General features: G+C 38.9%; 1 protein-coding gene across 3 annotated transcripts; it reads left to right on the forward strand.

Moving 5' to 3' along the window:
• Positions 1-3,548: 3,548 nt before the first annotated feature.
• LOC131668944 (myrosinase 1-like) lies at positions 3,549-6,434 on the forward strand. Of its 3 annotated transcripts, none has more exons than XM_058943445.1 (10): positions 3,549-3,746; positions 3,948-4,079; positions 4,219-4,250; positions 4,328-4,431; positions 4,505-4,638; positions 4,770-5,103; positions 5,178-5,520; positions 5,585-5,735; positions 5,835-6,076; positions 6,159-6,434. In XM_058943445.1, the coding sequence occupies exons 2-10, from the start codon at positions 4,035-4,037 to the stop codon at positions 6,280-6,282; spliced, it is 1,509 nt and encodes a 502-aa protein (XP_058799428.1). In that variant the 5' UTR covers positions 3,549-3,746; positions 3,948-4,034; the 3' UTR covers positions 6,283-6,434. The 3 variants fall into 3 exon arrangements, with proteins under 3 accessions (XP_058799428.1, XP_058799430.1, XP_058799429.1); XM_058943447.1 differs by having other exon boundaries at positions 4,505-4,636; positions 4,873-5,103; XM_058943446.1 differs by lacking the exon at positions 4,219-4,250.
• The last annotated feature ends 4,693 nt before the right edge of the window (positions 6,435-11,127 follow it).

Consider the following 11,127-nt stretch of genomic DNA (forward strand, 5'->3'; position numbering starts at 1 on the left):
AGAATAATTTTTAGGAATTGCATCGTATACTTGAAAGGTAGAAATTGATCGTCGTAACAAGTTGAACCGTGTATAGACAAATTTAAACAAGAAAATACATCAATCAAGTGTAAGCAAGACTGTCAGTTTATCACGTAGAGCCATGCAAATGAAGGTGGCGGGATGGCGCGGGAGCTTGCATGCGCGAACCTGTTTGGACTGAGAACCCTAATTGTAATCAAAACTTTATCGCTATGGGTGGCACGCAGCAGCCAACGTAGTATATGTGTCTATAGGTGTGCGCTAGGCTTTGGTATTAAGGGCCCTTCGCATGACATCTCTCTGTATTTGATAAGTGAAAGTGCTCTATGACGCTTATTACAGTACCTAGACAAACGCCGACAAGATGTGGCAAGCGCTAATTGCACTTCGCCAACTCAAAATGCTTTTCTTCCTGTAGTAGTTGCGCGCGCGTCGCACAATTACGCCTGCGTAAACAATTACAAGCTCGCGCTCGCGTGGATTGCTGAAGCGCGTCTGCACAATGATTCGTCGAATTTACACGCTCGCGTGGATAAATATAAGCGCGTTTACCTCAGCTAATAGGTAAACTTGCTATTGTAATTACTATATGCCAAATTGATGCAGCGCGTAAGTGCACTATGCAAGTGCAATTGACCCGGTTACCGGATGGCTTGACAAAGTTCCGGCTTTTCGCTGAAACTTTGGTAGGCGCGTGCGCTTCATAACCGAAGTCGCGCGTAAGAATTAACGGGCTTCCCGATAAAAATCGGGCGCTAGGGCGAGCGCAACAAGACTGCTCGCCGGCACACCAGTTTCAGCAGCGAAAGCTGCGCGCTGCACGCCTTGGCAATAGCAATTTGCCAAGGTTAATCCTCTCGGGAGTCGAGCTTAAAACCGTGAGTACTTTGCGAGCGCTTTCTCTTTTATTACGTCTAATAGGGCCGGCCGAAAGATAAGACGATAATCTAGCGATTAATAGCGCCCCATTAGCGCTCGCTCGCGCACTACGCTCCGCGCGACGCGGCGACAAAGCGAAAGCTTTTCTTGCGTGTTCTCACACGGCTAATAAAATTCATCCCTGGCTCGCTGCCGAGCGAAGGTGCGCGCGCGCGACCAGGCGACGCAGCTACGCGCCGTAATTAAAGCCGCCAAATTTCAAGGCCCAAGCGCCGAATGCAAATCGCCCGAGCGTTATAACAATAAGCTCGCGAAAGAGCTATCTCCGAGCCCCGCTTCTCCTTCTCCGAGCAACGACAGCTGCTTGCCATTTCCTCGCCGGCGTGGCTAATTGTGAATTCGTCGACTTGCGGCGGCGGTGCGCGCTCACGTTATAGCTTATTTTGCGCCGCCGAGCGGATTCGACTACAATGAAATTTCCAACTGTGGCCTTTTTACGGAACTTGCCAATTTTCCAGTTGCGCGTCAAACTTAATTACTTCACGCGCCTGCTAGTACCTTGCTGTTGCTGAGCAGGCATTAACATTTTTTGATGAAGGCTTCGCCGTATAATCAAGAGAAGAACTTGTCCATTGCGCCATCCTTCCCTCTGCAGTTCATTCTTTCAAATTAATTTTGAAGTTGATAATAAGCCATCTTTGGAAAAACAGTCCTGATATAATTAAAAAACCTATGGAGAAATTAAACGCAATAAATTGCACACTGCAAACTTCTTCTATGAAGCTTACTTAGATAATATAGACAATATAACTGTAGATATAATTTTGTAAAGTTTCGTAGTGTACAAACTAACCAAACTGTTTATTGTCACAGGGTTGATGACATTCCAATCGACACGGTTTACATGGAAAAACAAGATCGACGAGGCGAGCCACTACAGAGTAGGTATAGTGATTGCCCCCCTCCCCTCCCCCCCCTCCCTTTCCTCCGCCTCACTCCGCCCCAAAGGAATACACTTAGTTCGTGTAAACCGTATCGTATGTTTGGCCGCTTCCGAATGCATTACATCAGTCTCTCTTTGAGTTACGCATTTCCTAATTGGTGCCACAGGGGAGTCGCTCGATGCCAAACACCAGTCAACCGCGATCTCATAGCTGCAAAGCTAGCGTGCATCGAATTTATCTTAGTTCTACCGAGGATGTGCGGAATGAAACTATTTTTTCGCTTTTATAAAAGTCTTCGGCATCTGAATGGAAGAAAAAGAGCGAACGACGAAGTCACAAAAACATTGTAATATTTACTGAGTGCCCGAGTAGCGCATTAACAATGACTGCCGAGTAAAATGCAATTCAAATAGGTCTCTCTGTTGAACTGCTGGCGCGACATAATAATCTCTCCGAGTCCGTTGTTCTGGTAAAATCAACAAGCAACGAAATTTTGCATTGAGTCCAGTATTCGAGCGAGCGGCGGCGTCGTGTATATACACGCTCGGCATATTTGCGTACACCTGCGCGAGAGCAGAAGAAGGTACAGTAGCGATCGAACGTACATATTTGTATCTAGTTGGGCGTGTTTTCTCGCCGGCGGCTATTCTCTCCCTCTTTGGCTCTCTTACTCTTTCCCGTGGGGACGTAGCAAATGTCCCGCGTGATTCTGGCCCCCGGCATGCATCACGCTGCATGCGCACGATGCACCCACAGACACAGACGAAGAGCCACACAAACATAGTTTTCAGCGAGACTCAAAAGACCGCCGGATGCGCGACATTGTTTTATGCTCGTGCGCCGTTACACCGAGTAAAGGAGACTTGCCAGCGGCAAATCTAATCTGTTCATCTGCCGAGAGAGAAAGGGAAGCTGCCATGGGCGCCGGCAGCAGCTTTTATCGCGAGAAGCGTTATGCCGCCGAAGTAGAGACTCATGGCTACGCGAATTACTTTGCGTGCGTAGACTAGACCTATATACATCCCAACAAGAAATTTAATTTCCAGAGGATTGGCCTGGGCTTTCGCTATATTTCTCTAAAGTGCATTGGTAGTCCTTTAAAAGTACAGAAATGAAAGATGATCATGTTTACGAAAGAGCGGATTACGAGAACAAAACTAAATTTTACGCTCGCTAATTGGGCTATTACTTAAGTGGATTGTTATTCGAATTTTCCATGAAAATATCGCGCTTCTTTTATTTATTACTCTATTCTAAGACGTCAGTTTTCAAAAAATTTATCATCTTTTTTTTTCTTTTTTTTCAATATTAATACCATCTGATTATATCATACAGTTTCAAAACATTGCCTTCGTTAAAAACAAATTAAACATTTACTCAATGAAATAATTTTTACTTTACCGCTTCGCCGTCAAGTTCCCTTTTATAAGACGATTACAACGTCAATTGGTAAAAATAAATTGATAACAGCATTTCATGAGCACTAGAAAAATTCGATACTAAAGTAGGTCGCGTAAATCGTCAAATTTATAAACTGATTGTTGAATTCATTTGCGCGATGTGTAAGCATAGATTAATGATATCTTCAAACCATAAACTCTCAACTGTGCAGATTATTAAACAAATTAAATATTTAACATTTATGTATTGCTCATCAATATTTTTAGAAATTGTAATAATTCATATTATTTTATCAAGTTTGTATAAAGTATGCAACTGCTTCACCAATCAATGAGACACAGTGAGAATACGTAAACAAACTATAAGTAAATCATCACTCGACCGATAAGCATAATTAACTGAGTATATATCGATTTGAAGCACTGAATAAACTTGCATTGGCATGTTAGAGCTGTAGCAAAATGTGTTGCAAAAAATTTAGTGAGTCGACATATATTTAAGGTGAGTTCACGTTAATTATAGGGCTTCCTTTTTCTATTTTAGCTGTCTAATACTTGATAGAAAATTATAATTTCAATACCTTTCGTTGAAGATTTGTGTATCTATTATAAGTTTTAATTATTATATTTAAATTAAGATATTATAACAAAATTATTAAATTTTTCCTTCTATGGACTTTGAATAAAAACTTACTTATTTCAGAAAATAAAAACATCGAACCCACTGAAATAAAAATATTATCTAACTGTAAGATATAAATATTGAACTACTAAATATGAAGCCGAGATTATGGCAGTGTTTAATGTATGTAGTGATATTATTGCCGTATTTCTGGTAAGTAAGCATATTTATAGAAAACAATTCCCAATTTATGATATCATTCTGAACGCAATATAGACTGTTTTAAGTTTAATTTATTTTTTGAATACTATTTGATAATATATTAATTCAAATTATCATTTTTAAATAACAGGAGTCGAACCAGAAAAAATATATATTAATCCTGTAATTTCAGTTATTTTTACACTAAATTTTATATTAATAAAATTTGATAATGAAGTGTGTTTTAATTTTTTTTAAAGTTTCGTAAATGGAAATGAGCTAGAAAACTTAGATTTTCCTGAGGATTTTATTATTGGCGCTGCAACTGCGGCTTTTCAAGTTGAAGGAGCTTGGAATTTGAGTGGTAATAGTATATAATTTATTGTAAAAATAAAAAAAAGATAACAGTTAGATAGATACATTATATGAAATAATAGGTAAAGGAGAAAGTTTATGGGATCGATATACTCATTCTAAATCACACAGAATTCGCGATCACTCTAATGGGGACATTGCTTGCGACTCATATCATAAATATAAAGAAGACGTCCGTTTGTTGAAGCAAATGGGTGTAAGTAATAATTTGGCTTCAAATGCTCAGTAATACAATTTCCACTATCAATTAGTTTTTGTAATTCATTACTTACGAATCGTAATTAAAGAGTTCGAAAATTAATATATTTTTATTGATATCATTTTTAGATGGACTTTTATCGATTTTCTTTTAGCTGGCCTAGAATTTTACCGACGGGATATGCAAATAATGTTAATAAAAATGGCATAAAATACTATCATGAATTACTAGACGAATTAGAGAAACATAATATAAAACCAATGGTAACTTTATATCACTGGGATCATCCACAAGTATTTCAAGAACTAGGTGGTTGGACAAATGAAGTCATGGTAGATCTTTTTGGAAATTATGCAAGAGTCGTGTTTCAAGAATTTGGTCATCGTGTGAAGATCTTTTCAACAATTAACGAGCCAGCTAGTATCTGTACGAACGGATATTTTGTAGGTTCATATGCACCAGGTAAGTAAATATGTATTGTGCAATAAATAACAGAAAGTGTAAGATTTTTAAATTATTTTGTATTTATTTTTAAGGTTTGGAACGAAGACGAGACGCTGAATATCTTTGTAATCATAACATTATTAAAGCTCATGCTCGCGCCTATCATATTTATGACAAAGAATTCAGACCTCAACAGCAAGGAAAAATTGGAATTGTTTTGTCCAATGTTTTTTATTTTTCTAAAAATGATTATGATCATATTTCAGATGAAATAGGTTTCCAATTTCAATTTGGAATGTATGCTCATGCAATTTTCACTAAAGAAGGTGATTATCCTGCTATTATAAAGAAGAGGATAGCTGAAAATAGTGCATTTGAAGGTTTACCAAGTTCAAGACTCCCCACATTCTCCAAAGATTGGATTAATTACATAAAGTAAGTCTATAAAAAAAAATAGAGGTTCTCAATTAGACTTTAATCTTCTTGTCATTGATATTAGAAATACTTCTGATTACTTGGGAATTAATCATTATACTACCAAGTTAGTAGAACCAGCGCCAAAGTCGAACTGCACTATTTATGAAAATGATGACGGTCTTGTCTACAGTTATGATGAACAGTGGCATTCGACAGCTAGTGATTGGATAAAAGTACGAAATGAAAAACTCAAAATTTCTGTCATGTCATGTGTAATTTTATTTATATAAACCTTCAAAATTGAAATTTATTAATAATTCTAAATGATACAGATCGTTCCTGAAGGATTTTTAGCTCTTTTACTCAAAATAAAGGATGAGTATGGAAACCTTGAGATATATATTACTGAAAATGGTGTTTCAGATTCCGGCACATTAGAAGATAATCAAAGAATCAAATATTACTATTCATATATTAAATCTCTTTTAATTGCTATAAAGAAACACAATTGTAATATAAAAGGATACACTTTATGGAGTTTATTGGATAATTTCGAATGGGACAGAGGATACACGTAAAGATATTAATTAGATTTTATTCTTTGGATTGAATAACCTGATATAATACATAATTATGATTTTAATTCTTATGTTTAGGGAAAAGTTCGGTCTATTTCATGTTGACTTTAGCAGTCCAAATAGAACAAGGACTCCAAAGAAATCAACAAATTGGCTAAAACAAATCATTCGTGAGCGAAAGCTATTACCGATACCAACATAGATAATGTTTGTTAAAGGCTATTTTAATATTATAATAATCACAGTATGATGTCAATAATATTATAAGAGAATATATTTTTTGAAAGTCTTGATTTATTTGAGATGTAGTAAATTTTAATTAGAGGTTGATTTATTCTGCTTAGTTTTTTAATATAGTAAGGTTATTCATTGTATTTGATGATTTTAATCTCTTCAGCATGTGATTTGTTAATCTTTTAATAAAGCCATTTTACTTCTATTAGCGTCAATATATGAAAAGAGACTTCAAATGAGTATTTTTCATTTACTAAGTCTATTCACTGAGTAAAATATGATTTGTGAAACTGGATAATGCATGTAAAATACGATCTTTAGACATTTCAAACAGCTCTTTCGTAATAGAAAGTGAAAAGCACTTCTGTCAAAGTTAAGATTTTCGCAATAGATTTTGGTTTTACGACTGACGACTGTACCCGTTACTATCTTGTGAAAAGATGCACGTTACCCAGAGAAACTTGAGCTTATCTTCGTATTTTACAACTTTACGAGGTGAAATAATTTTCAGTGATATTTTGATGGTTGAAAAATCTATGTCTGCTGAGAAGAGATTGATTGATATTTTCTAAGTGAAAACCCAGCAAAAATCTCCAAGAGTAAGACTTTTATTATAGAGCCAGCCATTGATAGTTCAATGTTCTCTTTCACGAAAGCATCGGCGAACTGCAGGCAGCGACAGCAGCAGCTTCGAAAAGGAGTATTATAGCGATGGAAAAAAGTACGGTGCAAGTCTTTGTTTAAAAGAGCAGCAGCCCATAGGAAAAGTCAGCGTATACGTACATATACCTATGTAGCTGAGAGCACACGTTATGCACTCGCGAATATTGGCAGCGAAATGGAGCGCAAGTCGGACGGCAGCGGCACATACCATAAAAGACAAAAGTTTTTCGGGATAATGGCTCGTACATAAACGACCGCGAGGGCGCAAGAGTAGAGGGTGGAGGGAATAAACGGCGCGGCTGCTGGTGGCGCGCTCGGTTGAATTAACGGAGCGGCAGGTTGCGCCGACGGCGAATCGATGAGGTTCGGTCGCTTGCACGCACCTTTTCAGCTGCGAGCGAGCGTCGCGGCGCCGATAACGGCGAATTAAATGCGCGCCGCTGTGCCGTGTCGTAAACAGTCGCGACGGCGTATCGGTTTCTCGCCTATACTCTGCTGTCGTTGCCATGCGACGACGTCGGGCAGTTAACAATGAGCCGAAATCGCTTCGTCTCAATGGGATCTCAGCTTGCTGGGAAAACTTAATTATAAGAAGTTATTATCGACTCGAAGATTGAATTTGCGGCCTCGACAGCTGTCGTCGTTGCGCAGTGGTTTTAGGGAGAGGACACGCGATAGTGTATATATAGCCTATAGCCTCGAGATAGTCGGTCTCGATTGTGTGCCGTTAATTCCCTGTGGAGCCCCCGGCCAGTATATATTCGACCCGGTTAATTGCGCTATATCGCCTTTGCCTGTATATGCATGAGACAGCCACAACGACGACGACGACGACGACGACGACGACGACGACGACGACGACGACGACGACGACGACGACGACGACGACGACGACTAGCTCGAGGAAGTGCAGAGTTTCGCAGTTGACTGTTATAACAGCCAGATATTCATGCGCTTTCGGAACCAGATGCGACGATTGACCGTGTGGTCGAAAAGCGGAAAGCGCTACGAGCCGCCGCTCTGCCAGAGACAACTTGTTCTGACTTTCGATCGACTAACTTTTCCTAACGCGTTACTGTTCTGCAAACTCGTTCGCAAAGCCAAAATGTTTAATGTAAAATTCGATTGGTTTACAAAAATCAACATTTACTGACATGACTATTTTTGCTGATTTAATCTATGAAAGTGCATCATAAAATAGTTTTGGTTAAAATTAGATGACTCACAAAGAGATACGTACATCTAATCACAATTTGAAACCAGTCCCATTACGTGCGTGTTATCCATACTCGAGATTTCAGTTGGCTTTTAAGTTCTTACATATATATATACATATATACATATATACACATATATATATATATATATATATATATATATATATATATATATATATATATATATAATATATATATATTATATCCCGTGTTTTGAGATAAGGGTGATACATCTGAAAAGTCAATTCATCAAAGCTGGGACTAAGATTTTGAGGACGACTGAATTGTATAATTATAGAGGCATTCTAACAGGTAAGATGTTGGGTTTAATTTGGGAGGTTTTCACAATCAATTTAGATATTCAAAAACGGATATTACAAATATGACGAACTTACTTAGTTTTCAAAAGAAGCATTAATGAACAGAAAGAAATTTTTTCAATAAGATTTATTGATCCCCTCTAAAACAAATAATACAATCATCTAAAAATTAATTGACAAGGTAATTCACTCGAGACATGCTACGATTTGTACCAAATCTTGTATTATATATTACGTGTAACTATGTACTAACCCATTATCAATAACTCAACACACTTGAGCATTAAATTTCTAGTATATGAAATATTAGCACTGTGACGAAAAAGTGACTCATTCAAGACGCGTAAGTGCTGAAAACACGGGCGATCTTGAAGATTGTAATTTTTAGCGCATTTGCATATAAGTTTTTGAGTAATATCGTGCGTATCTTGAACAGAAAAGGAGAAGAGAAGAGGTGGAAGATGAGGACGAAAGAGTTGAAGGAAACGAGGAGGAGAAGGCGGATAAGACGAGATAAGAGCAAAGCGGCCTGTAGATTAAAGGTAACAGAATACTGAAAAGAGGAAAGCGTACAGTCGTCCGACTCTCGCGAGCTCGAGATAAGAGGCCCATAAGGAAAGATAAGGCTTGTGCAGAAAGAAACAGACTGTAGCCGAAGAATGAAGGAGAAGAGAAGAACGAGAACATTAAAAGATTTTTTTTTCATTCAAACTTATGATATCTTGTAAAAAATTTGAATTCAGGTTAACGGTCACCGTTTCTTTTAAACCTTCTCAGATACATCAGATAAATGATCAACATTTCTGAATTGTTACTGCTATCAGTTAAGAATAGCGCCATGTCGAAATTTACATAGCCATATAGAGATGATTTTAAGCATTCCTTTTCTGTTTTTAGTCAACCGAATACAAAGTGCAAATAATGCACTGAAATAATCCATCGAAAATTCAGCGAAAAATAAACACACTCTGACAAAGCAGCAGTGGCGAAAGAAACCTCAAGCAAATTGCATTCGCTTGGGGGATTTCGACGAAAAAATTGCACTGGCATGCAATCCTTTGATCGCATCAGGAGCGTCTCGTCAATTGAACGGCAGAGTCTCGCTCTCTCCCTCTCTCTCTCCCCCTCTCCTTCACTCTGACAAAGAAAGCTTCGCGAGCAGCGCACTCGACAATAGCTTGAGTAATTCCCACAAAAGACAGGCGCTGCATGTATAAACACTGTCTTGCGGCTGCGCTCGTGCGCGGGCTAGTCCTCAATTTGCTTTTCCTCGGCGGAGAGAGGGAAAAAATCAGCAGCGATACAACTTTCCTACGACGCCTAATCAGCGCCGGGAGCTGCAACGAAGACAACAATAAAGCCCATAATTCTTCGTTGCTTGGCGCAATTGATAAGAGAGCGAGGAAAAGAGAAGCGTAGGAGGGGGAGGAGGAGGAGGCGTCAGCCCCGCGTATTTCTCGGGGGACGCCAAGATTTTCTCAGCGTGTACGTGCATGCGATAACAAGCCACCGAGCTGCGCCGGACGCCCTACAGCCGCGCCGTCGACGCGAGAAAGCTCAGGAAATCGAGCTCAAGAATAGGCTGACGACGACGAGCTTGCCTCCTTTCTGCTCGCGATGCGCCGACTTGTTTTAACACGCTTGTCGCGAGCACGCGTTTCTTCGGCTCCGATTCGATTAAATTCCCCAACTTCACATTACATTTATTTCACAAAATCAAAATCAAATCATTAAACAATAACATATGCCTAGCTGGTACAATGCCTGGCGTAATGCTCTTTGAGATTTGCCGGTGATGTGGCTCATTAGGACTATTAGCTGTATCAGAGCTCGGGTGAGGTGCACTTTGAAGCATTAATAGCTGATAATCACTAAGCTTAAGTGCATTGGTTTACGAGCTAATCCCAAACGAGATAATAGCTCCTGTTATATCGGGATTGATTAATTCTAACGTATTTTTCTAGATACATATTGTTATTCAATCTTCGACTGCATCGCCAGTACAAAATACAATATTCATTTACGTGTGAGCGTATTGATTGGAATGTTTCTGAAAGCTCGCGCCGTTCGTCACGAAATAATCTTCAATGGGAAATTCTTCTTGCTTTCAGATAGTAAATTGATAGAATTAAACTGAAATATTATAAAACTATATTAAATTTAATGCTGTTTTCTTAATACAATATCTCAGTGATTTTCTAGGTTTCTTTTACAAAAGTAGAAAACGATCTTTTCACAAGAATTGGTCACGAGAACACACATGAGCACTTGTCAAAGCCAACCAACGACATCCGAACAAATAAAATAAAGCTTTTGGAGCGGATACTCTTCTCAGAAGAGTTTCGCAAATGCCATCCCCTATTTCAAACTCAAAGAGCCAATGACAATAGCTAATTAACCAGCGTGAACTTCCAAAAACAAAGGGCGCTTTGCGCTACAAAGCAAGTTTTCCGGGAAAAGATTGAAGGCGTACAAGTAAGCACGGAAATGGTCGCAGTTGTTTAGCACATCAATTGCAACCAAGGTGGCCGAACGAATGCTGGCGAAAGAGCAGGAATTCGAGGCTAGCAGGCGGCGAAATTGGCGACCGCGGTGGCGTCGCTAAAAATCGAG

The sequence above is a fragment of the Phymastichus coffea genome, unplaced genomic scaffold (genome assembly GCF_024137745.1).
Source record: "Phymastichus coffea isolate CEN01 unplaced genomic scaffold, Cenicafe_Pcof_1.1 PCOF00085, whole genome shotgun sequence".
Taxonomy (NCBI): domain Eukaryota; kingdom Metazoa; phylum Arthropoda; class Insecta; order Hymenoptera; family Eulophidae; genus Phymastichus; species Phymastichus coffea.

What these genes read in the sequence shown, in the direction of transcription:
- LOC131668944 (XM_058943445.1), top strand. Translation starts at nt 4,035, where the DNA reads ATGGCAGTGTTTAATGTATGTAGTGATATTATTGCCGTATTTCTG. An exon ending in AGGAGCTTGGAATTTGAGTG is followed by an intron (nt 4,432 to 4,504) that starts GTAATAGTATAT and finishes ATGAAATAATAG; the next exon opens with GTAAAGGAGAAAGTTTATGG. An exon ending in GATTGGATTAATTACATAAA is followed by an intron (nt 5,521 to 5,584) that starts GTAAGTCTATAA and finishes CATTGATATTAG; the next exon opens with AAATACTTCTGATTACTTGG.